Source organism: Eubalaena glacialis, chromosome 15 (assembly GCF_028564815.1).
Source record: "Eubalaena glacialis isolate mEubGla1 chromosome 15, mEubGla1.1.hap2.+ XY, whole genome shotgun sequence".
NCBI lineage: Eukaryota > Metazoa > Chordata > Mammalia > Artiodactyla > Balaenidae > Eubalaena > Eubalaena glacialis.
The window spans coordinates 72,184,438-72,210,366 of record NC_083730.1 but is presented as its reverse complement, the minus strand read 5'-3'; the positions used below and the strand labels follow the sequence as shown (position 1 = coordinate 72,210,366).

At 54.2% G+C, this 25,929-nt stretch overlaps 1 protein-coding gene across 3 annotated transcripts; it reads left to right on the top strand.

Annotated features, from left to right (window-relative positions):
• Window positions 1-39: 39 nt before the first annotated feature.
• On the top strand, window positions 40-25,929 carry ZMAT5 (zinc finger matrin-type 5). 3 transcript variants are annotated; one of them, XM_061169912.1, is made up of 6 exons: window positions 40-111; window positions 11,344-11,504; window positions 16,300-16,362; window positions 18,382-18,447; window positions 19,727-19,838; window positions 25,529-25,929. In XM_061169912.1, exons 2-6 carry the CDS (start codon window positions 11,378-11,380, stop codon window positions 25,656-25,658), a joined length of 498 nt encoding a protein of 165 aa, XP_061025895.1. In that variant the 5' UTR covers window positions 40-111; window positions 11,344-11,377; the 3' UTR covers window positions 25,659-25,929. The 3 variants fall into 3 exon arrangements, with proteins under 3 accessions (XP_061025895.1, XP_061025894.1, XP_061025896.1); XM_061169911.1 differs by having other exon boundaries at window positions 18,382-18,462; XM_061169913.1 differs by lacking the exon at window positions 18,382-18,447.

Genomic DNA, 25,929 nt, shown 5'->3' with positions numbered 1-25,929 from the left:
TCTGGGAAGGGTGGACCGATACCCAAGGAAGGACTACGAATCCCAGCAAGCAGTTCGTGGCGTGAGGGCGCAGGAGGAGGAGCTCAGAGCCGTTGGGCCCCGCGGAGCCAGGTACTTTCTTTGGCGGGACGTCGAGGGCGAGTGTACTTACCCCCACGGGAGGGCTTGGGCTCTTCCATGTAAGTCCGCGAGCCCCGCGGCGGACCACACTATTAAACGGAATTCGGAGCGGATAGGGGGGCGAGGCCTGGGTGCCCGGTCCCAGGCTTGTCCCCCATCCTGTCTCCTCTGTCAGCCCCAAGTCCAGGGCTAGAGTTGGAGCCTGTGGCACAAGTCGGGTCCTGGGGGCTGAATCCCTCTGCCCAGCCTCAGGGGAAGTGGCGATTCTGCCCATGCTTCATGTTCCCCTCATCCCTGGGTTTCGCAGCTGACAATCCTGTCTTGGAAGGCAGGAGACCTAGATCCACTCATTCCTTCTTGGGAATAGAAATAGCAAGGACTTTGGAGGACTAGGGCCGTCCAGCACATGTTTTCTAAGTGCCTCTGGGCCTTGGGCTGGGGACCCAGCGGTGAACAAGTCCCTGCCTTCATGGAACGCCCATTCTACTGTGTATGGGTAGATGGGTAGGTGCAGTAATGACAAGTAATGCTTTGAAGAGCTGAAGAAAGGTTGATTGGTGAGGGGGTGGTGGTGGTAATATTTTAGACAAGGTGGGCCTCAGGGCGACACTTAACCCTAGACCTGAGTGAATAGTAGCCGTTCACACAGGAAAACGTTGGTGCAAAGGCCTTGAGGCTGCTCTATCCTGGGGTGTTTGAGGGGGAAAAAAGTAGAGTGGACTATGAAGTAAGCTCAGGTCAGCTCATATCTGGCCTTCTAACCCGTGGTAAAGAGTCTTATTTTTTTCTAATTGCACTAGGAAGCCAATGAAGGGTTTTAAGCTGGGGTGTGACATGATCTAATTTACATTTTAATGTCATCATTTCTGGCTGCTCTGGAGAGCAGACTGAAGAGGGGACATTGCTGTGGTGGGTCAATTGAGGCAGGGTGGTAATTTAGATTAGGGTGTGGATTAGAGTAGTGATCAGATTTGGGATGTATTTTTGGAGGTGGGACAAACAGAACAAACTGACAGATGCATGTAGGGCGGCGTACAGGAAAGTGGACTCAAGAATGGCATCAAAGTTTTGACCTCAGCAACTTAAAATCAACAGGATGATCTTAAGTTCTGTTTGGCCACATTAAGTTTGAGCTGCCCCTTAGGCATCAAATGGAGAGGTCCAGAGGCTAATGCGGATTTGGATCTGGAGTTCAGAGGAGAGGCCTGAGCCAGAGATAAAAGTCATTGGCGTACGTGTGGCATTGAAAACCAGGGACTGGATTCGAGACCTGGATCTGCCTCTGACTTGTAAAGCAACAGTAATGCCTCGTTTGGGGACTGGGAGGAAAAACGTGAAATGCTCTATATCCACGATGCGGTTGTTTTCTATTTGCAAAGCGTCCTGGTAGCCCTTTCGGGCAGGAAGTTGTGAAGCTTCTGGGAAAGAATACTTATATCTTGCTGACAACTTCCCAGATGAGAAGTTCAGAGGAGGGAGGAATTATTTTAGGTGAGATGGGTAGGGAAGACCACAGGGAGTTAAGGTGGGGCTTGTTTTATTTTTTTGCCATTTTAGTTAATTCTCATTTTGGAGCAACAATTTTTTAAAAATCTAATTTTCTTTAGGCCATCGATTTCAACTTAGAAATTATTATTCTATACATAAATCTAGAAAAATAAGAAAAATGACCTTAACTTTCCCTTTGATTAATGTTTGAACTCCACTTGAACAAACTAAATTCCGTTAAACATTCAGCCCTATCTTCAGCTCAGTTACATTCCCTTACACATTTAATTTCACTTATACATTTAATATATTTGATTTTCTTTTTAAGTACTTCAGATATATAACCTAACAAGCATAATTTCCCCAGAATACTTAAACAGTTACTAGAAAATCTAATAAAATTAACCTTATAAATGTAATAAATTTTAATACTTTTCGGTACTTTTAACAAACTTAGTCAAATTCTGTTTTGTCACTTGTTCTCAGTCGGGGGATTCAAAAAATACAGGCTCCATCTCTGACAAGAAATTAGGATATGGCGGGCACCCTTAGTAGCTTTTATAGCACCCCAGTGATTTTAATGTGCAGCAGTGTTTCCAGCCATTGCTAACCCCTCAACTTAGAATCACAAGTCTCATATCAATTACTGACAGATACTTTATCAATTACATAACTACATATTTTAACTTTTATATTTTAAATTGGAATCACAGTGCTTTTCTGTTATATACTCAACATGTCAAATTCTTTTCAATGTGATACTTTTAAGCACCAGGTAGACACTGATTATTAATAAACTTAGGACAGGAACATTAGTACAATAATTGATTTAGTCTACTACCTCTGTTTTCAATTTTAAGCTTTCCTGGAGCGTGACAGGACGCTTAGCCAGTAAGAAAACACTTTTATCCACTCTAACAAATTGTGCTTAGTGTTCTCATCAAGTCGGGGTTACCAGTTCACCTTACTGAGGTGGTTCATAGTCCGACCAGTTTCTGACTGGGACACAGATTTGCGGGCTGTGTCTACCCAGAGTGACTGCCTTCAGCAAAGGCTGCCTTTGGGATGCAGGGGATGAAGAGGTCAATGAACAGTGGAAGCTCAATTCTCCAGGCTTTTATTTCTTGGGGGTACCTACTGGGGGTGGCTAGAGTCCCTGGTTAAAATGCAAATTTCTGGGCCCCTCTCCAGATCTGCTGAGTCAGAATTCCTGAGGATCTGATTCAGGAGACTTCATTTTTAATAAGCTCCTCACCAGGAGCAATGGAAAATTTTGAGGAGTTGTTTTGAGAGGGTTGATCTGATGCTGCCAAGGGTGGGCTGAACTAAGGAGGCTGGTCCAGATGTGAAGGGGTGAGACCTGACTTGGGCAGTGGTAACAGAGAGTCACATGGTATTTGGAGCCCAGACTTGGTGGTGGGGGGAGAAGGGAAAGGCAGAGGTGTTTATATGAGTCAGGGTATATGGTTCAAGAGCCTCTTTCAGACTATTTTTGCCTTTCCTATTTGGAAACTCTGGCCTCTTGGGACCTCTAACTGTCTGGTGAGAAACTGTCTCCATCCTGAAGCTCCTGGAGCCCAGATTTGGGTTCAGCTGACCTTCACTGGGCCAGGTCCACTTGGAATCAGGGCTTGTCCTATCAACCGTCAGCCTGGACTGAGGGAAATGTTTACGCTAGATCCCTTTCAACACCACCCCTGGCCGGTTCATCCAGGTGAACTGGGTCACTGGAACCATCCATGGCAGCCTCCTAAGGAAGAAGGAATAGGGTTTATCCCTGCCTGAAAAATTTCCCACTTTTTTGAAGGGAATTTTTTGGGAAAATTTTAAAACTATACACGCCAAAAGTAGAAACTTAGAAAAACAGAAATACACAAAATGAAAAAAAAAAAAATCCCGCACATCGTAATTTTATTCTCTAGACATAACTACAGTAAATATTTTGTGTCTGCTCCAGTCTTTGTATGTGTGTCTGTGTGTATATGTGTGTGTTGAGGCGGGAGGTTCTTTCTCCTTAAAGAAGTGGTATCATGTTGTACATACTGTTGTGACAATGAGTCATTTTTCATTTACAATATGGGATGAACATTTTATCCTTGTAGGGAATTGTTCCCTTTGACTGATTTTTCTTTAACTGAAGTATAGTCGATGTATTACTTTGACTTGATTTTTAATGGCACCATTGAATAGGTTGGCTCACACCCTACTCTTGCTCCTTGCCAGTTGTGGGCTCCCTCTACCCAAAGTTATTTTTAGGGTAAAATGAGGATGGTAGGTTTTGTGCATCATCATTGAACCCCTTCCCCCACTCTACACAGGACCCTGAGCGGTCTGCCTGGCATGTGGTGAGCAATGGATAACTGTCAGCTCTTTTTACTCTTGGACATTTGGAGTTTGGTTTCAGGACAAGCTACATTGCAGTGCTCACCTTGGTACCTAGATCTTCGAGATGATCTCTGATCATTTCCTTGGAGGAAGTCCCTGTTGGATGCAGGCGCCCCTCCTTGGGACCCCCGGCACAGAGCTTGTTACCTATGACTGTTACTGGGGGCACATCTTTCGGCCACCCATCCCCAGCACATACTCAGCTCACATTCTCGTGAGATCATGAAGCGTTCTCTGTGTCATGAAGCGTGAACCCGAGTCTGGCAGAGAGGAAGTGCTCAGTGTGTTTGGCTGGTGAATGAACGACTGAAAAGGGAACCGTGGAACTTCAGGGTTGTGCATATGCGAGTGGGAGGGGGGCCCTCCTTTCACTTGACTCAGGAGAGTTTTGGGTTGTGGGGCACTTTGTACCTGTGGCCATCACAAATTGTAAAGTGATTTAGTTTCTCCATTCATTTATTTCACTGTATTAGTTAGCTGTTGCTGCATAACAAATTGCCCTAGAACTTAGTGACTTAGCACAACAAACATTATCTGATACGGTTTCCGATGGTTGGGAATTTGGGAGTGGCGTAGCTGGGTGCTTCTGGCTCAGAGTCTCCCACAAGGTTGCAGTCAAGCTGTCAGCCAGGGCTGCCCTCCTCTGAAGGCTTGACTGGGGCTGGAGGGTCTGCTTCCAAGCTCACTCACTTGGCTGTTAGCAGGAGGTCTCAGTTCCTTGCCACGTGGCCCTCCCTACCGGGCTGCTCACAGTATGGTAGCTGGCTTCCCCCCCCAGAACAAGTGATCAGAGAAAGGGAGACACCAGGATGGAAGCCACGTTGTCTTATAACCTGATCTTGGGAGTGACATACCATCCCTCTGCTCTCTTCTCTTAGTCACAGAGACCAACCCTGATATGCTTTGGAATGGGAGACACAAAGTGCAGACACCAGGAGGTGGGGTCATTGGGTGCCACAGAAGCTGGCTGCCACATCCACAGATGTGCATTGAGCAGCACTGGCTTGCCAGACACTCTGCCAAGCATCTAGCATGCATGACTCAATCCTCACAGTACTCTTGTGAAAAGTATTATTACCCCCGACTTCCGGATGAGGCTCAGGGGTAGGTAGTTTGACGAGAGTATCACAGCCCGCGGGTGGCAGGGTTGGGATTCAGGCCTGGGTGGGTGGCTACAGTAAGGACTGGCTTGTGTGGCCTGTGTGACTTCAGGCAAACTCCCTCCTTCTCTGTTCCTCAGTCTGTCATCTCCCGCCTTAGACCAGCATTTCTCCGAGTGTGGTCTGTGGACTCTGCATCAGGACCTCCTTAGACCCTACCCCTGTCCCAGATCTGCTGAGTTAAGAAATCGCTGTGGGTGGAGTCCCCACTGCCTTATATTGCTGGGAGTGGATGATACACTTTACTTCAAGAAGTAAACACGTGAACGAGGTCAGGATGAGAAAGCTGAGTGGTTGCTACAAAACCCTGGGGCATCTGAGGGAGACCCTTAACATATCAGGGCTCCTATCAGGGGAGACATCTGGATCTTCTTGGCACTTCTTTTGGAGCTGGGTCCTGAGCAGGCAGTCTGCAGGCCACCTGCATGGGCCGGGTCCAGTGCCGCTGACTCCAGATGGTGGGCATATGTGGCACTGGGACATTGCCATGCTCCTAGTGGGCGTGCAGTAAAGCCGTCCTCTGGCTGAGGTTTGCTGTTCACCTGGGGTCTGGTGGTGCCATAATTAGAAGAAATGACAGGTAAGCTCGAGGGCAGCATGTGGTGAGCACAAGTCCTGGATAATTACAGCGTGCATCCCAGCCCCTGGCCATGGCCGAGCTGTTGGCTTATTTTAGCCTTGTGCCAAAGCCAGCTCTGTACCTGAGACACACGTGATGAAAGCAACCAAGAATATCAGTGAAGCACAGATGTCTGCCTTGAGCCAGCCTCACGGTGGAGCGGTGGGGTGGGGAGAGAATGGGTCCCGGGTCAGCCAGGCCCCAGTGTGAATGCTGGCTCCGGTGTGCCTTGGCACGCCTGGTGAGGGCTCCACAGGAGGTGCACGGGGGCCCTCAGCACCACTGGCCCACCCGCAGCACTCAGGTTGATGAGAAATCTTCCTTATCAGTGTCTCTCCCAGTCGTGGCTTTGAGCAAAATAAGAGTGAGTGTTTCTGAACCTGTTTCCTCATATGTGAAATGGATGCCTTGATATCTACTCCGAGGGTCTGTGAGGATTAAATAAGAGAATGCCTAGCACACAGGAGTCAAATCTGATTCTCCTTTCTTCCTTCTAACACCCCACAGCGTCTCAACTCGTTGGTCATCTTTTCCTTGAGCCCGGAGGCCTGCAGTCAGATTCCGTGGGCTCGCCGGGTGTGGTCTAAGTCGGTAGTGGGGGCCCTGCTGGAGACAGAAGCCCTGCAGGGAGGGCGGGGGTGGCAGAGACCTGCTTTTGGGGGCCTTACATGTTTCTCTTCTCGTCCTCGTCCCTGTCCCCAGATTCAAGCTTGTGGAGAAGAGGGTTGGTGAGCAAAGGGCGGGAGGCCTTGGGCTCCGCAGGTGGCTCCCTCGCTCATTCCACCAGCAGTTCTGCGTTTGATCCTCTGTTCCGGGTGCCGCAGTTGGACAGACGGACAGAACTCTCTACCCTCGTGGAGCCTGTATTCTAGTGGGGAGGCAGCTCTTGTGACAGTAAATCACTGTGTGAGACGAGCTATGGAAAACAGAGCAGGTGGTGAGGGGGCAGACGTGTTTGCCGCTGTGACTTTGGCTGCAATTTTTTTTTTTTAATTTTTAAAATTTATTTATTATTTATTTTTATTATTTATTTTTCGCTGTGTTGGGTCTTCGTTTCTGTGCGAGGGCTTTCTTTAGATGCGGCAAGTGGGGGCCACTCTTCATCGCGATGCGCGGGCCTCTCACTATCGCGGCCTCTCTTGTTGCGGAGCACGGGCTCCAGACGCGCAGGCTCAGTAGTTGTGGCTCACGGGCCTAGTTGCTCCGCGGCATGTGGGATCTTCCCAGACCAGGGCTCGAACCCGTGTCCCTTGCATTGGCAGGCAGATTCTCAATGACTGCGCCACCAGGGAAGCCCCTTTGGCTGCAATTTTTCATGAAGTGGTCAGGACGTGCTGGGGGTAGGAGGGGAGTGAGCCTCCTGGAAGATGATGGCAACAGCAGTAACAGCCTCCATTCTCTGCGGTGGTAAATTCACAGCAGTGGCGGGGTCCCTGTTTTATAGCTAAGGACAGACTCCGGGAGATGAAATAACTTTCTAGTGGTGGAGCTAGTATTTGAACCCAGGCCTGTGTGACCTCAGAGAGTGGTCCCACTAGCCTTGCCCTCTGCCCCGTGCCCATGAGGAGCCACCCTGTCACCTGGCAAAGCTCCAGGGATCCAGCAGATGCTGTCGCCACCGTGGACCTGGTCTCTGGGAGTGGGTGGGTGGCACTGCCTGTGTTCCTGGTGAGGGAGTGGGGCCGGATGATCCTGTGTTCTGGACAGGACCTCGCTCACACACTGCAGAGCGCGCCAGCCTCAGAGGACGAGGATGAATCACGGCAGAGAGGGCCAGCTTAGTCAGCACCCCATGCTGGTGTCTGGGCGCCGTAGAGACATCCGGCTGTCCCCATTTCCCTTTCCCTGACCTCCCACTCAGGGCTGCCAAGTGCGGTGGTGCAGGTTGTGCCTTGTGCAAGGACGCCTGGCTGCGAGGTGAGGCAGAGTGAAATACACTCTGCTTGCCAAGTTGTGTGTCTGGCCCGGCGCTGTATCTGTCCAGAGGATTCTGCAGCCGCATCTTTTGCTAATGTGCGCCAGGGCACTGGAGCGGGAGGGAGTTGGGTCAGGAGCTCTAGAACTTCACACCTGGGCGATGCCTGGGTGCGGTCACCTTGCTGTAGGCCAGCTCCTAACCAGGGACAGGGCCTCTGCTTCCATGGGGTCAGGCGTGTGAAGGAGGCAGGAGTGCTGGCCCCTCTAAAGCCGCTCTGCTCCCTTGACACTGTTCCCGGGCAGTGGGGGCTCTGCAGAGCTGCTGTGCGGACAGAGGTCTTAGCCTGCCAAAGGGGCTGAGGTTCAGTCCCACCCCTGCCTTGTGCTGTGTGCTTTGGACAACTCAGTTCCCCTTTCCTGGCCTCCCTTGCCTCATCTGTAATATGGAGCAGCTGACCACAGAGGTCACTTGGGCACTGATATCCTGTTCCTGTTCTGAGTCTCAGTTTTCTGAAATACAGGCTTTTGGAGGCTAATAATAATGATGGTGATGACAGCCAACGTTTCTGGAGGGCCTCCTGTGGGCCAGGCTCTGTGCTAAGTGACACACGTGTGTGTGTGTGCCCTTAGAGATCACCTGGTCTAGCTGCCTGCTTCCCACTTCACATGTGGGGAAACCGAGGCCTAGAGAGGGCAAGTGACAGAGCCCCATCCTCACCTGGCAGAGCTGAGACTAGACACAAGGTCCATTGACCTGTCCCGGATGGCTGAGCACTTCCCCTGTGCCAGATGAGGGGTGGCCAGGGTGGGCAGAGGGAGACATGGGTGGGCAGCGCTGCCATGATGGCCCTCAGCTGAGGCTGGTGTGCCCCTCATGGTTTGTGCATGTGAGAGAGAGGGGAAAACACGAATACACACGCTCACACAGACACACACAGCCCAGCCCCGAGGGGCTCATCATTTGAATCAGTGTTGCTGGGCAGGTTGGGAGAGGGGCATGTGATCTTCATTTCCTGGTGGTTTGGTGGGAGACCTGCTTTGCCCTTCCTGGATGTGTGATCTGGGGCACCTCACAGCACCTCTCTGGGCCTGAGTTTCCTCAATCGTAAATGAGGTTGTAATACATACCTCTTGGGGTTTGAAGGGGCCATGTGGTCCTGGGGGGTGTAGTGAGTAAAGGAAAGCTGTCAACAGTATGATTTGTTGGGAGGCGACTTTCATAAGTGATTAGGAGTGTGGGCTCTAGAGCCATCCTGCCTGTGTTCTAAGCCCAGCTCGGCTGCTTTCTAGCAGCATGATCTTGGCTAAGTCACTTCACTTCTTGGAGCCTCAGTGCCCTCATCTGAAACCTCACAGGTTGTCCTGAGGATTAAGTGAGATGATGCATTATAAAGCTTTTAGCCCAGTGCTGGCACATAGTAGGTGCTTAGTGCATCAAATATTACGTAACATTTATTGTACACTTGCTCAATGCCAGATATTATTAGTGTCATTTGTATTGCTGTTACTCTTTTATTAATAATTCATTTGGATTCAAACTTCTGTGTGCTGCTCCCTAAGCAGTCAACCAACCCGTTGGACCCACTGCCCCATATTCCTACAGTGAAAGTAGAGGCCTGGAGAGGTCCAAGGTCACACAGCTGGCTTCCCAGTGCCCTGTGTGGTTTTGCCCAGCTAAGTCTGCTGCAGAGCCACTGTTCCTTATCAGTCTCCTGGAGGAACGCCCCTCCCACTGCCCCTCCCGTCCCGTCCCCTCCCCTCCCCTTTATGCTCCAGAGCCAGCGGCTCCTCTGAGCTTCAGCCTTCGTGAATGGCTTAGTTAAGCACTAGGCCGTTAAATGTTCATCTCTTACAATTTCAGTCCAATTCCTATAAGTTTATTGGCAAGACGGGGTGTATTAGAGCTGCCAAATTTAATATATCAAGTCCGCGTGTCTGGGATGTGGTTTCTCAGCAGTAATGGGAGAAGAGAGGTTTTATACGTTTTCATTTTGAATGACTGTTCCTGATCCCATTACAGCCCTTGACATAATGGCTGCTGTCTCTGCCGCAAGAGCGTCTTTCTCCATCCCTCGCCTGGCTGCCTGGACTGTCCAGGGGCTTGTTTGTCTCTGTGTCTCTCCCTGTTCTCTTTTTCCCAACATGTATTCCCCCATCTGTCTGCCCTGTGGGTCAGGTCTCAGCTTTAACTTTATTTGCCAGATTCTGAGAGTCTGGGGCTTTTGCAGCTGGCCTGGGCTGCTACCTCTTGACCTTGGGGAAGTCACTTTTCTTCCTCCTCTTGGCCTCAGGAACCTGCTCTGGGAAATGAGGGGTCAGACTATAGGACCTGAAAGGTGAGAGGCTATTCTGGGCTCAGCCTTTGCAGATCCCACCTGGTGGCCCTGAGTGGACCCATTTGTCCTCTGGTCTTGTGACACCAAATGGGGACCAAAGGGCTGGCCTTGAGTCATGGCTGCAGATCACCTGGGTCAGGAGTGGCAGCTGTGGTCACCAGGGCTGAGGGATCCTAAGTGTCTGAAGACCCTGAAACATTCTCATTTCCCTCTGTGATTGCCACCTAAGTGTTTAGCTGATCTCCTTGGGAAGCTGTGTGCATTTCTGCCTGAGCCCTCTGGCTTCTCTAAGCCTTAAGCTGGCTGTGGAAGAGAGGACACCAGCAGCGGGATTTTAGGGCACCTGGGTTTGCCTTCTGCTTACCAGCTGTGTGACCTTGGGCAAATCGCTTCCTCTCTCTGAACCCCAGTTGTCCCATAAGGAAAATGGGAATTAACTCATTGTTGAATAACAAATATTTGGTTGCCTGCTCTGTACCGTGCACCACTTTGGGGGCTGGGGCTTTGTAAATTTTATGTAGAAAAATAAAGTGTGAGTGTCCTAAAAACAACAACAACAACAAAAGAAACACAAAAATATCCCAGCCCACATGGATTTATATTCCTGTTGAAGGAAAGAAAAATATAATAAACATAACAAGTAACTTATTACTTCAAAGGTGATAAAAGTGAAGCAGGGAATGGGGAAAGCTAAGTGGAGGGTTCTGCAATTTTAAATAAAGTGGTCATGGAGATTACTGAGAAGGTAGTATTTGAGCAAAGATCCAAGGAGTCAAGTGAGAAAGAGGGGCAGGTGTGCGGGGGGAGCAGAGGGAACAGCAGGTGCAAACAGCGGGAGGTGGGCGTGTGCCTGGTGTGTGCCTGGCGTGTGCCTGGCGTGTGCCTGGAGCGTGTGAGGTGCAGAGAGGGGGGCTGTGTGGCCAGCATGGAGGAACAGGAGAGGGGAGGTCAGAGGTGGGGGGGGGGGTGCTGTCCAGAGTGGGTGAGGTGGTGGTTCTCCAGCCTGGCTGCAGACGAGAATTCCCTGGGGCGCATTAAAACACGCTGATGCCCAGGCCTCACCCACTGTGTTTCTGCTTTAACCAACCTGGGGTGGAAGCTGGGCGTCAGAACTGTTAAAAGACCCCGCTGGAATGAGGCCTCTCAGGCCATAAGCATCTGCCCGGGTAGCCCCTCACGGGCTGTTGCGGAGTTCATACGAGCTGGTGTGGGTAAGTAGAGCCTTCCTGACGGGGCGCAGGCCTGGCCCCCGCGGTGTGCTCAGGCAGGGTGGTGGCGTTTCCTCTGCGCTCTGACCCAGCGCTCTGCGACTTCCCAGGCAGCGGCAGCGGCAGCACCCGGCGGGGGTGACCATGGGGAAGCGTTACTTCTGCGACTACTGCGACCGCTCCTTCCAGGACAACCTCCACAACCGCAAGAAGCACCTGAACGGGCTGCAGCACCTCAAGGCCAAGAAGCTCTGGTACGACATGTTCCGAGGTGGGTGCTGCCGGCCTGGCGGCCGGGCTGATGCAGCCCTGTTCTCCAGTCTTTCTTATCATCAGACAGGGAAACGCTGCGGGCCAGTGACAGTGCTGGTCTGGGCTCTTTGAGGAGCAAAAGAGAGGAGGCCTGGGTTGCTGGCCCCTGGGGCAGATGGGCCCTCAGAGGGGCAGGTGGAAGGCGAGCTCCTTTCCCCGCAATCCTGACTGAGGGCTCCATTCTCAGACGCCTTGCCAGGCTCTGGGGACACTGTGGCCACGAAGAAGGCCTCTCTAAGGAGCTAATGTCTGGGCCCACAGCTGAAAGGTAGGGAAAAGCCAGTGCTCTATCCTGGGCAGAGGGCAAAGCGCCAGCTGCTCTCGGAGCCGAAGAGAGGATGAGAAGGAGCATGGTAGGGGCCGAGGCTGGCCACAGGGCCGGGGCCAGATCGTGCAGGCCTGCGGAGGCCACGGTAAGGGAGATGGGCAGAGGGCAGCCTTTGAAGGGCTGTGGGCAATAGCCACCATGACCGGAGCTACATTTGATGGCGATGGCCGACTGCTGCCTGAGCAGGGGGCGCAGTAAATGGCTGTCGAATGACTGAGCTGCTTCTGGGAAAGGCTTATGGGGCAAAGGAATTAAGGCCATAAGCACCTGGCACCCAGGAGCATTCGCTGGAGGGGAGCTGCTGCTGCTCTGCTGTCTTTAGACACACACTGAGCAGTAGTGAGAGAGGCGCCAGGAGCTGGACAAATGGAGGGGGACTGTGGCAGTGGGGTGGGGTGACCAGGAGCTCCTGGAATGAGCCGGGGCAGGGCCGGTGCTCCATGAGCTGGGGAGCAGGATTCCAGGACAGGGCCCAGAGGCTGGAAGGAAGGAGCTGAGTCCCAGCAGCTCAGAAGGGGAGACAGAGAGAGTTCCCTGGTCTGTGACTTAGATTCAGGTCACTCACATTTTACTGAGTGCCTGCTGTATGCCAGGTGCCTTCCATGGTTTGTCATTTGCTTTTCTCAGTAACTCTGTAAGGCAGCAGATCTAAACCCTTTGAGTTAGGATCACCTAGAGACCTTAAAATAAAAAACACTGATCCCCTGACCCCCATCCCCAGAGGCAGGTTTGGGCTGGGGTCTAGGCTTGGGTGAGGGAGGGTGGCCAAGCCACTCAGCAGACCAGGCGTGGCTATGGTTGCAAGGGGCTGGGAGTGGGGGCAGAGGGGAATTCAGGGGCGGAGGGGTCTCTCAGGTGCCTCAGAGGCCTCTGAACCTGGTGTCAGGCAGAGGCTCCCTGTACCCCAAATCCAGTAGGGGCTGTGATCTGGCGTGGAGCTAGGCCTCAAGGTTATCCTGGTGTTTGCTCCTAGTCCCAGACTTTCAGCCAAGAACAGCTGGGCCCGTGGGTACAGGGTTGATTGGAAGAGAGCTATAGAAAAGATGAAACAGTGGGTGCCACGAGCCCCTTCTCAGGGTTCCCAGTATTCGCTCACATCCCCAGCTACATCCAGTCCTTAAAACAGCACTTCGAGGGAAGCTGGGCAGGCCAGGGAGCCCCACTTACAGGTGGTGACTTAGAAATCCAGAGCAGTGGATCACCTCACCCTGGTCCCCAAGCTGACATCTGAGCTCTTTCCCCGTCCTTGGGAGGCTTCCCCAGGGCTCCAGCTCACCTGCGCAACTGCACAGCATAGTCTCTGCAAGGGCACAGGGTACCCCGTCTCAGCTAGGACTCGAGACCTGTTCTGCTCCCGGCTTCATGGCCTTGGACAAGTCCCTTAACCCTCAGAGGGATGATGATCCATCTGCCTTGGTCAGGACAGGCATGGGCCCTGGAGCTGGGCTGCCTGATGTCAGTCCCAACGTGTCACTCACTAGCACTGTAGCCCTAATTTTGCCATGTGTAAAACAGCTGTAATAGCCATACCCCCCCTTCCAGGGATGTGACAGGGCTCAGTAATCTGATGACTGTATGGCACGTAAGGACTTACTAAGTAAGAACGATGCTTATGGGTCCACAAAAGGATTGGCCTTGGACCCTTTATCTCATGGCTCATTCATTCAGCCAACACTTGGTGAGCACTTAGCGTGTCCTTGGCTCCCAGAGAGGCTCTGAAGACTTAAAGGTGAATAAAACAGGGCCCCTCTCCTGTGTAACCTCACACCCCATTACAACAGTGTGTTCTGGGTGGAAACCCTGTCCCACCCAGGCCTCCAAGCCCTGCTGACCTGTTCCTCCAAGCTCCAGCCACACTGACCACCACAAGTACTGTCCCCTCTGCAGGCATGCTTTTCCTGCTGTCCTCCCCACCCCAGACAGTCCTCCGGGACGCCCTCTCCAACCCCTGGGCCAGGTCAGGTCATTTGGCTGCGTGCTGGCTGTTTACCCCGTTTATATCCACATGGATTAGTGTGACTATTGGAGTGGAAGGAAGGACCAGGTCTGACTTGTTCTCCACTAAATCCTCATCCTGGCGTGGCGCCTGGCACACAGGACGTGCTCAGTAAATGTTTGTTAGATGAATATCTCAATGAACGAGCAAACAAACCCAGGGCAGCAGGGCAGTTGTTAATTTGGGGAGCTGAAGCGAGAAGGACCAATGGGGTCAGATCATGAGGAGCCTTGAACGCCAGGCGGAGGAGCAGGGCCTGCAGCTGGGGGTTCTCAATCCTGGGTGCACTTCAGAATCACTAAGGAGCTTTTAACAATTCTCATGCCCTCCCCTTAGATGAATTACAATAGAACCTGAGAAGGATGGGCTTGGGCTGTGTATACTTTAAAAGCTGCCTAGTGATTTGCCGTGTGGCTGGAGTTGAGAACCACCAGCCAGATGCTGGGCAGCCTGGAACTCTTCTGCCATACTGAGTCACCCCACCAGGGCCCCTTGTCTAAGACTCAGACTCAGCCCCATTTCCAGTTTAGCTGTCCTACCCCAGGACGGCCCTGGGCAATGTCCACACGCCCTCCACCAGCCTTCCTCCCCAGGGAAAGCCTCTGGCACCAACTGGGTGGGCTGAGTCTGACAAGTCCAGTGCTGACCCCCTCCCCACGCTGCTGGCCCCACCCACGCTCCTGCAGGCCGCCCTGGGAGTGAGTCCTCTGATAGCTAACTCTCGACCCCAGCAGCCCAGCCCTGAGAAAGTGAAGAGACCCCCTCAGAGTCGGCTACTAACCAGCCACCAGGAAATCAGCAACCACACAGGAAAGGATGGGGGCTTGAGACGCACAGGCCAGGGTTCAAACCTGGCACTGCCACTTCCTATGTGTGTGCCCCCTTTCCCTGTGTGAACCTCAGTTTTTCCATCTGCAAAATGGGGATGTTCATGTAAATGGTGGGTTTATGAGGAGGAAATGGAGTAAGAACTGCTCCCGTTTGTTGAGTATCCACTTCAGAGGCTCTCAGCCCTGGCTGCACGTTAGCATCACCCGGGGACCGTGGTGCTGAAGCCGTTCCCAGCCCCACTTTCCCACAATTCGAACGTGGGACCTCCTCTGCCCAGTGCTCTCCCCATCCGTTATCTTATTAAATGTTGACAGCAGCCCTACCAGGTGAGAATTTTCCTCCCATTTTACGTATGTGGAAACTGAGACTTGGAGAGAGTTCACCTACCAGTCAGGGCTCGTTAATGGGGAGCCCACCTAATCCCTCACTCCATTTGGATGTGGCCTGGAGAGTATTCAATTGGAAATGCTTGGTACCTGCCCCAGCTGGGAAGTCTGATTTGAGGGCTACGTAGGAATTTAGTGGTGAGGTCTCCATCTTGGAGTAACCAGCAGAGATGTGTTTGATTTCCGAATAAATTTAGGAAAGAAACAAGAAAGTGTAACAGAAAATCTAAACAAAGAAGAGCAGAGGACCCAGGGGCCTCTTAGAGTGAAGGTCAGAAACACCAGGGGAACTATTTTGACTCGGTGACTTTGGAATCCAGTGAAAAGGAATGGCCAACACCATGAAATGAAGCATAGAAGTCAGAAGTCAGGTGGGATAAGGCTTCCAACAGCCATTAGACTTCTGAGGTGGAGGTCATGGTGACATTTGGAGGATATGGTCCTGTGTACCTGGACTCAGAAGCCCATGGTCTTTCCTTTACCCAAGCTGCCTCTAGAAAAGGCAACAGATGGACGGGGAAAGTGCACAGCCCAGACCTGGCCTCTCCTTCCTCCAGGACGACATGAGGGCCTCTGAGTCAGGGCACCTTCCTCACTCGTCTCACTCACTTACAGATTTTGACTGATTGATTCCTTGCCTACCAAGGAGCATACAAGATTTAAACTGTACCTATATGATGAAAATAAAAGTAGGAAAAATCGGAGGAAACCGGGGTTAAGGTTCATATCCAGAAAGATTGCCGGGAAGTCCTGTTGAGGCCGGTGGCTAGTGTGAGAGGGGAACGGAGGGAGGTGGGGTACAGCCTTGGCCATGGAGTGATGCCTGGGCCCTGGGGTTTACTGGTGGGCTTTTTAGGTTTTTATTTTGAAATAATTAGAGAGTCTCAGGAAGCTGCAAAGACAGTACAGAGAAGTCTTCTTCTGGTACCAGGACTTAAAAAAAAAAACACAAAAAAACCCCTCCCAATATGATCCACTGTGCAAAGTTGAGAGTCTCTGACCTCAAACCTGTTCCTGGCCTTTGGCTGGGTCTGGGTGGGGTGGGTGGGGCTGAGGTCACCTGAAGCTCGGATCCCTCTGCCCAGCATCCCTACCTGTGATCATCCCCTCTTACACTCCTCTGTGGATGAGGAGCTCTTTCCTTCCCTGATCTCGGTGGTAGGAAGTGCCTGTGTGCAGCTAAAGTCTGAACCCGGCTCCTCTCTCCTCGCAGATGCAGCTGCCATCTTGCTGGATGAACAGAACAAGCGGCCCTGCAGGAAGTTTCTACTGACAGGTAAAGTGTTCTGCTCCGTTCAGGTCCCCCTAGGGACCAGCATGCCCTGTCTGGTCTGCTTGGACTTCTGCACAGCCTCCCCCCACCCTCCCGCCTGAGCCTGCTTTGTGGCCTTGGTGCATCAGCTGACTTGACCCAGTCAACAGGGGCCTTCCCAGGGGTTGTGCCTTATGACATCCAGGGCTTGGTCCTCAGCTCTTCAGACCTAGAAAGTGATTTTATCAGCTTACCCAGAACAAGCAAGGGCTGGGAGATTGCAAGTAAATCCAGGAGATACTAATGGGTGTAATAGACTGGCTGATTAAGTTAGCCTGGGAGCCTGACCTCCACTGTGTCCTCCCTCCCAGCAGGCAGGGCTGGAGACAGGAACAGGCCTGACAATGCCGAGAAGCTTCAGGGTTAGAACAAAGGACGCTGGGTGTTGATTTCACTGCTCAGTACCCAGCTAATAAAGATGCATACAGTTCAAAGAGACAAAAACCTCAGTAAGTGAAGGAGCCAAAGGCAGATGAAAATAAGGGTAGGAAAAATAAGACAAGGCCAGGAGAATGCTTAGTCTCCTCCATGCTTGCCTTGAGGTCCTGTGTACTCCAAGGGTTTGGCCTTGAGTTTCCTAGCAGCCAAGGCAAAGAGGAAAACCATGATGATTAACATGGTGTAAAAGGGAGCTTAGCACCAGGGAGAGGTACTGCTGTTGGCCTAGGAGAGCGGGGTGAATGGCCGTGCTCCCCTCAGGAGACCATGCTGCCCCTAGAATGGGCACCAGGCCTGTGAATCAGGGGCTGCCATTCCCCATGGGCTGCACCTTGATGTGAACACGCTGCTGGTAGGCAAGGCTGTCTTAGGACACCTCTAGTCTCCTATTATTATTATTTTTTTTAAATTAATTAATTTATTTATTTTTGGCTGCTTTGGGTCTTTGTTGCTGTGCGCGGGCTTTCTCTAGTTGCGGCGAGCGGGGGCTACTCTTTCATTGTGGTGCGCAGGCTTCTCATTGCAGTGGCTTCTCTTGTTGCAGAGCACGGGCTGTAGGCACACGGGCTTCAGTAATTGTGGCATGCGGGCTCAGTAGTTGTGGCTCACGGGCTCTAGAGCGCAGGCTCAGTAGTTGCGGCGCACGGGATTAGTTGCTCTGCGGCATGTGGGATCTTCCCGGACCAGGGCTTGAACCCATGTCCCCTGTACTGGCAGGCGGATTCTTAACCACTGCACCACCAGGGAAGCCCTATTTTTTTTTTGTAATTTTTATTGGAGTGTAGTTGATTTACAGTGTTGTGTTAGTCCAGGTGTACAGCAAAGTTACACATATACATATATCCACTCTTTTTTTTTTTTAGATTCTTTTCCCATATAGGCCATTACAGAGTATTGAGTAGAGTTCCCTGTGCTATACAGCAGGTTCTTATTAGTTATCTATTTTATATATAGTAGTGTGTATATGTCAGTCCCAATCTCCCAATTTATCCCTCCTCCGCCTAGTCTCCTGTTATTTTGAGAAACATTTTGGTCTCACCAGTTGAGATTTGGAAAGCCAACCTGGACTTTGGTACCTCCTTGACAAAGCTGCCAGTAAAGCCTTTCTGGGGCGCAGTCCAGCTACTTGTGCCCTCCCCCCCTCCCCCCGCCATGGGCAGTGGGCACCAAGGGGAGGGCGTGAGGAAGCAGAACCCTCTCAGGGACCCACCCATAGTTAGTCAGGGCTGCGGGCCAGGGCAAGGGGAGGTAACAGGAGACAAGCCTGCAGAGGCTTATGGAACCCAATCATGAACGGCTTCAGTGGACTTTGGTCTCCGGCCAGGGAAGGGCTGTGAGCAGGGCCTAGTGGACCAGACAGGCCGCACCAGCTGCTCTTATGGCTGGGCCAGAGAGAGTCCAGCTTCTTCCTCAGGGCTGGAGTTGCTACTCCTTAGTCCCTAACACCCTGCCCCTAAAACTCTGGTGGCCCCTCATCAGGCTGCCCCTCAGCTCAGTGGTAGGAGTCCATCCCAGGCAGCAAGTGACTCTCTCCTCCCGTTGCAGGCCAGTGCGACTTTGGCTCCAACTGCAGATTTTCCCACATGTCAGAGCGAGACCTGCAGGAGCTGAGTATGCAGGTGGAGGGTGCGCTTCACTGGGACCCTGGGCTGGGCAGGGGTGGGTGCTGGGAGGATGTAGGGGAATGCTGCCCTGTGTCTTCCCCCTTCCCCCTCTTTTGTGGCTGCCATGTGGGGTAGGCTGAGGGCTATCCAGGGCGTCAGGAACTGCCTTCAGACCACCCCAGGCATGAGTGGGGAAGGAGCCAGGGAGCCCCCATCCATGTGCCCGGCTGGGTTTAAAGTGACACACATGGCTTCCTGTCCAGGAGTCCCGAGGGTGTGCCTCAGCCCCACCTGGGCCCTGCTAGCCTGGCATTCATTCATGTACACCCACCCGCCCTTCCTCAATCAGGCAACGTGTTTGGAGCCCCTATTCGGCCCCTGGCAGTTCCCCCACTGCGCTCTGGGGACAAGGGGATAAAGAGAGCACCTTCCCTGCCCTCAGGATGCTCAGGCCTGGGGACTACAGGGAAGGGCAAGTTCAGCTTCCCTCTGGAAACTGGCATGTCTGCCTTTGGGAAATTCACTTCTTACTGCTCCAATGAGAGATAAGGAAATTCTCACTTAGATGGTCTTTATCGATCTTCGCATGTAGCCCCTCATTGAATGGATGGAGACACTGAGCCTCACGTGAGCCCCCGTCCAGTGAGGCTTCTCTGTCCATGTGGCCTCGGGCAGCCAGCGAGCATCTGGGGTGGCCTGGCCTTCGCCCTCATCCACCAATAGGCCTCACTCCCCTCCGACCAGTCAGACCCTGTGGGTAGTGCCCTGCCCTGGGGATCTGATGACAGTGTAGCCGCAGCCCTGCCACAAACACAGGTTTCTAGGAGCTTTCCCAGGGCGGAAGTGAGGCCTTATGGGCCAGGCCAGTGAGTCCTGGTGGCAGCTGTATCTCCAGCTCTTCACCAGCCATGGTCTCTCAGAGCTGTTGGCCCGTGGCGGGAGAGCGCAGGCTTTGCCCTGTTCTGCAGCCCACGCTGCCTCCCTGACCCCAAGTTTGGACCCCTCCTGAGGACCAGGCTCTCAACATGCACTGTCCTGTGTCCCACTCCAAAAAGCTTGGGAGGCAGCCAGTGTTTTGTCTTCACTTCATGGGGAAGCAGAGTGAGGCCCAGAGGGGCTACCTGGGGAGGTGGCTGCAGGATGGGGACAGGCCAGAGGCCCTGCTCCTGGCCTCCCAGCCTGTGCCCTCCCCACCACCTCTGGAAGGTTCCAGCTGCTTTGTGAGAGTGTGGGGTTCAGATGGGGGTGAGTATGCCCCTCAGTTGCCTGTCTCTCTACCCCCACAGAGGAGAGGCGGGCCACGGAGTGGCCACTAGACGTCACCGAGCTCCCTGAGGTCCACGTGGACGACTGGCTGGAGAAGAGAGCCCAGCGGCTGAGCTCGGCCCCAAGCAGCAGGTACAGGCCCCGTGGGTCCCCTCCTCCCATGCCCTCTAGGAGCAAGACCCCAGCCAGCTTGCCTTTGTCTCCACGAACTGCCCAGGGACCAGACACGGGCGCCCCCAAAGGACTCCTCAGGTGGGGGCCACATCGGGGGCTCTTGGGTCCCCAGGCCCTGGCCAGAGGCTGAAGGGCACTTGCCTGAAGGTTCCTGTGCCTAGGCCTCATCCCCTGCCTTAGTGGAGTCTGCAGTGGCTGAAGGGGGCAGGTGGCCAAGCCAGCTTGACTCCACATCACCAAGTCCATTGCCAGAGGGAGAGGCCTGACTGTGGTTACTGAGGCCCCAGAAAGCCAGTCACCACACTGTCCCCTCTAGGCCCTGCCAGATAGGCATGGTTGCTCCGACCCTGCAGAAGGGGAAGTGAGCTTCATGGGATGGTGTGACTTGTCCAAGGGCACACAGCTCAGAGCAGGCACAGCTGGGATTGCACAGGCGTGTGACAGGCTCTTTGTCATTGTCCCACTGCCTCCTCGAGGAGGGGGCTGGGGTGGGGCTGGCCCAGCTGCTGCCTGGGCCCAGCACTCAGGATGCTCAGAAGTGGACGGGGTGCCCTTTACCCCTTGTATGGGGAGCACCCTGGGTCAGGAGCCCGCAGGTGTGTGCTGCATGCCGTCCCAGGTTCTCCTCTTCAAGGTCACAGCCAAGACCAAAGCCAGGGCTCCTGGGGTCTTCTACCAGGTATTGAAAGAGAGAGAAGGGATGAAAAGGGCTAAAGGATGTGCCTGTGAGCTGCCTGACTTGGTAAAGTCACCCCGTGCCGGGCTGCCTCCTTTCCCGTCCTGCACTGGGGCTTCGGACCCGGTGATCTCTGTGGTGTGGCCTAGTGGGACAGCAGCCTGGCTGGGACAGTCTGTGGGGTGAGGTCTTCCCTTGAGGCTCCGCCAGGAGATGAGGGCCAAGGCTTCTTGCCTTCTCCGTGCCTCAGTGAGGAGAGCTCGTTAAGCTATTTTAAAATCAACTTTAATTGCTTTTAAATCTGTGCCCAGTTTGTCCCCCGACCTTGAAAATATATAGTACAGTCATGACTCCTGTGTTAGAGTGTGACGTCCTTTCCGTCTGGTCCTGTCAGAAGTGATTGTGATCTTGGTAGTGTGGGCGCCCCCCTCGGGACTGGTCCAGGGACCCATGTCCTGCACCCCAGGCTTGGGGCTGAGGCCACTCAGAGAACTCTGGGGGCTTCCCCGCTCCCCCGCTCCCTGGACCCAGCCGCCTCCCCGCTCCGCCTCCGTGGTTCCTCTGCTGGGAGTGAGCCCCAGAGGCCTGAGCACCCCCTGGGCTTGTGCCGAGGGCTCAGGGAGACCCTGTGGCTGGGCTGAGGGGGCGTGGGACTGGATAGAGATGGGTGCCCTGAAGTCCCTTCCTAGGGGCAGATGTGTCCCTGTGCTAAGGCATCGTGCCTGTGACCATGAGACTCAGAGGACTAGGGGACAAGATGGAGAAACTGAGACTGAATGACGGGCCCAGAGTCGCAGGAAGTGTGGTGACCACGTGATAATCAGGTGTGTTGGTGCCGTGGTGTGTCTGGCAATCAGCCCCGGCCTTTAGGGGGATTGGTGCCCCCAGTTTGTAGCTGAGGAATCTCTACCCCTCCAGGAGGTTGTGACTGCCTTGGTCACACACCTGCTACCCTTAGCAGCACTCAGCTGTCACTTGAGAGAGAGCTTAGGTCCCTGCCCTGGCTTTGGACCCTGGGCCACTTCTGTTACCAGGTCTAGGGCTGGCCAAGGGCCAGTGCAGTGGTTGGCCACTGTATCCGGAAGTCTGCAGTAGTAGTGGCAGTAGCCGGCTGCTGGGATGGCAGTGACTGTTTCTGGAATAGAGCCGGCCGCTGGGGACCACCCTAGGCTGAACCCTATCCCCCGGGCTCCTCTCCCACTGACCACCCAACCTGGCCCCTTCCAGGGGACCTGCTTTTCCACTTGTTCTCTGTGCCTTTGCACCTGTCCACCTGCCTCCTGAGGGCTTGGAGCCAAAATGAATTACTCTCTGGGCAGAGCAGGCCAGTCCAGCCTTGAGAAAAGGAGGTTGTTAGGAGGGAGGTGACCATTTATCATTGCTTTTGCCATCACAGCGTCGGTCTTCCTCAGCCGTCTCCCCTCAGGTTGGTCTCATGAAAAATGATACCCACACCCTGCGGCCCACAGGCTTTGGGCTCTGCCCTTGCGTCCCTGGCCCCCACTCCGCGGGGTCGGGGAGGTGGATTCCAGCCAGCAGGCTGCCTCTCTCTGTTCCCTGAGTCTCCTACCATCAAGGCAGCCCTGTGGCAACAGTGCCCTCTCTGCCCTTCACCCACCCTGGCTCTCCTAGACATCACGGCAGCCCCTCCTGGTCTCCTACCTGCCTCTGCTCCTCCAGTGCATCCTCCACACAACAGCCCCAACCAGCTTCTATTAAATTGTATTTGTTTATTTATTTTTGGCTGAGTTGGGTCTTTGTTGCTGGGTGCCGTCTTTCTCTGGTTGCTGCGAGCGGGGGGCTACTCTTGTTGCGGTGCGCGGGCTTCTCATTGTGGTGGCTTCTCTTGTTGCGGCGCACGGGGCTCTAGGCGCACGGGTTTCAGTAGTTGTGGCACGTGGGCTCCAGAGCGCAGGCTCAGTAGTTGTGGCGCACGGGCTTAGTTGCTCCACGTTATGTGGGATCTTCCCGGACCAGGGATCGAACCCGTGTCCCCTGCATTGGCAGGCGGATTCTCAACCACTGCGCCACCAGGGAAGTCCCCAACCAGCTTCTAGAACACTCCCTGGCCCCGGCCCTGCTGAAACCCTCCTGGGCTTCCTCCCCGTCGGGGGGACACGGACTCCGCAGCCCAGCTTGCAGGCCCTGGAGAACTTCCCTGCCGCCACCACGGCCCTTGGGGGTCACCTTCTCACCTCTCCCATCTGGCCTCTTTGTCAATCCCGCCGGACGCTTGGCAGCTGGTTAGGTGTGGTGGGCGTTTCTGATTTCGGGGCACCTTGTACACACTATTTCCTCTGCCTGGAACTGCCCCCCCACCATGTCTGCCTGGCAAAGTCAGACTCATCCTTCAAGCTTTAGCTGAGACATCTCCCCTTTCTCCCCTTCCACCCCCGGGCCTCCCCCTCACGGCCCTGAGCTCACACTGTCATCAGCCTGGCGCAGACCCAGGACATGCTGGCTGCATGAGAGAGCATTTGGGGGAGCAGGGTCCCGGCCTGGAGGACTATTCCTGAGTATTAGTGCCGTGGGCGCCTCGTGGGGACGGGTCTGGTGGCCCCTCTTCCTCTCTGGGTGTCTGTGTCCTCCCCCCAGGACACAGGGTAGAGATGGCTGCCTGGCCCACCTGGGGCCACCCAGACCCGAGGGCTCTGACCTCACAGGCTGAGCGGAGCCCTCAAGGTGAGCCGGGCCAACCGTCCTTGTAAAGGGGAGATGGAGGCTCGATGGGGCCCCAGCCTGGTGCATTGTCCCACCCCCATGCCCCAGCAGACTGACCCTGAGGCACCTGCTGGGAGCAGACAGTAGGGGGAGGGAGGGGCCAGCCTCAGGTGCGCAGGCTGATCCCCGCGAGGCCAGTGCTCGCCCCTGCTTTCCACTGTTGGCTCTTCAGATTGTGACTTTATCCGTCTTAATCTTCCCCTTTGCACCCCTCTCAGGGCTGGTGCTACTGTTCTGGCCCAGGCGCCTCCCTAAGACTCTCCTTCTAATTAGGACCATGGCTGGGGACAGGTGAAAGAGAGCTGCCCTGTCCCTGTGGCGGGGCAGACAGGCCGAGAGAGAAGCCACGAGCAGAGTCCTGCGCACCTGTGTCCCCGTCTGCTCTGCGTAGGCTGGAGGGGTGTGCTCCCGGGGCTCGGGGCCCGCATGTCTGAGGCCCGGGGAACGCGCCCTTCTCCTGGCGGGAGGCCTCAGCTGCCCGGGAGTCTGCCCCGTGTCCTAGAGGAAGGGCCTGAGGCTCACAAGAAGGGGCTCCCTGATGGATCACACCCTCTCTGAGGAGAACTGTGGTCACCCCAGCCCCACAGGGAGCCGGGGCTTGGCTGGCAGCCGGGGCTCTCCCTTCCAGCAACTGCGGAGCCTCCTCCATTCCCACCCTTCTCTGCGCCTGGTGGAGTTTATAAAATCTCCCCGGCACCATAAATCATGCTGGGAGCTGCTTTCTGTGCTTTCCAGTGGGCAGCGGGCAGCCGAGCAGGGATTCCCCTGTCCTCACGCCACGGGAGGCCCCAGAGGCTGCACCGGGGCTGCCTGAAGCCCTTGCTCTGAGTCCGACAGCAGGTCAGGCCCAGGAGGGGTGGCTGGTCGAGCCTTCAAACCTCTCTCAGTGGGCCTGGGATGCTCCCTTCCTGCAGAGGCCTGGCCACTGGGCCCCTGAGCCTGCCAGGGCCTCACCTTCACTGAAAGTGGGGCCTGGGGGTGGGCTGGGCTGGGCTGGGCTGGGGGCAGAAGCATGAGGGGCCAACATCTGGGGCCCACGTGTAGGTGGCATTCTGGCCTCTCACGCCCCAGTCTAGACTGTGTCACTTGGGCCCATGACTGATTCCATGCACCTCAGTTGCCTCATCTATAAAATGGGGTTCAGTAAGGATTCTTGAGGTTCCTCTCAGCCGTGGTGTCTGGCCCAGAGTAGTGTCCAGGCAGTAATAGCACTCAGCATGGCTGTTTTCATCAGCAAACGTTCACTGGGTGGCTCGCTGTGCCAGGCCCGGCTCTGGGCACTGCGGGAGCAGATGGACGCCACCCCATTCCCTGGTCTCTCCCCCTTGGAGAGCTCCAGCCCTACAGGGGCAACGTGAGCGCCCAAGTGAGTTCAAGGTAGCCTGAGGGGCAGAGCAGACCTGGAGCGGCAGTCTGAGTGGGGGTTGAGTCCAGAAGGATCGGAATGTGGAGCAGTTGGTGGGGAGGCTGCCTTTGCGCCTCAGCGGCTCCCTTACGACAGGGCCACCCCGGGCTGAGCACACAGGGTGGGTGCTTCAGATAGGCCCCGGGTCTTAGGAGGTGGCTCCGGGGGCGGTGGACCTTAAGGGGAAGGGGAGTGAGTAGCATGAGAAATGAGGCTCTTAAAAAAATTTTAGACAATATTTTTTTCTCATTTCAAAGGCTTGCGTGCTTGAAAAACTTTCTTGAAAAGTATAAAGAAGTAAAAAAAAATCACCCATAATTGCACCACTCAGATAGAACCACTGTTAACATTTTGCTGTGTCTTCCAGGTTTTTTTTTATGCATTTATATATGCTATATATCTTTAAACAAAAATAGTATCATGCTATATACATTATTTTATAAGCTGCTTTTTCTCCCTACTCACACAGTAGTACATCATGACACCTTTCCTCGTCAGTGCATATAAGTTTGCCTTAATTCTCACGCAGGCTGCATAGCATTCTCTGCTGTGGACGTGCATATATATTTAATCAGTCCCCCACAGGTGGACACTTAGGTTATTTCCATTTCTTATAGCTCAGTCTCTGCCCACAGCCCCCCTATTTCCTTGGGCTCAATCCTAGAGGTGAGGTGGCTGGCTCAAAGGGTCTGCGTGTTTCTGAGACTCTGCCTTCCAGAAAGGTGATACAGGCAGCTGCCCCTGCCCACAGCTTGGGTGGTGGGGAGGGTGAGCTGGAGGCGGGTGCCCCCACCTGGGCCTGGGCTGTGCTCCACACTAATTCTCTGTTCTTCTCTTTCCCTCTAGGGCTGAACCCATCAGAGCCACCGTCTTCCAGTACCCGGTGGGCTGGCCACCAGTCCAGGAGCTTCCTCCATCCCTGCGGGCACCCCCGCCTGGGGGCTGGCCCCTGCAGCCCAGCGTCCAGTGGGGCTGAGTCCCTTATCCCTGCCTAGTCAGCCCTCCAATCAGCCACAATCAAGATAAGGGCTTGTACGGGGGACACCCAGGCCCCCTCCTGCTGCACCCCATGGAGCATCTGAAACTAAAGACTGGGCCTGGCCTGGCCTCTCTGAGGCCTAAGCGTCCTCCCCAACCAGGTGCAGCCCTGGTCCTGGCTCTGAGCCAGGCAGCTCCACCACCCCCACCCCAACGGGACATCTTGAGAAGACTTCCTTCCAGATGTTTATAAAGAAAGTCTGTCACCA

What these genes read in the sequence shown, in the direction of transcription:
- ZMAT5 (XM_061169911.1), top strand. Translation starts at nt 11,378, where the DNA reads ATGGGGAAGCGTTACTTCTGCGACTACTGCGACCGCTCCTTCCAGGAC. An exon ending in CAGGAAGTTTCTACTGACAG is followed by an intron (nt 16,363 to 18,381) that starts GTAAAGTGTTCT and finishes CTCCCGTTGCAG; the next exon opens with GCCAGTGCGACTTTGGCTCC. An exon ending in GCTGAGTATGCAGGTGGAGG is followed by an intron (nt 18,463 to 19,726) that starts GTGCGCTTCACT and finishes CTACCCCCACAG; the next exon opens with AGGAGAGGCGGGCCACGGAG.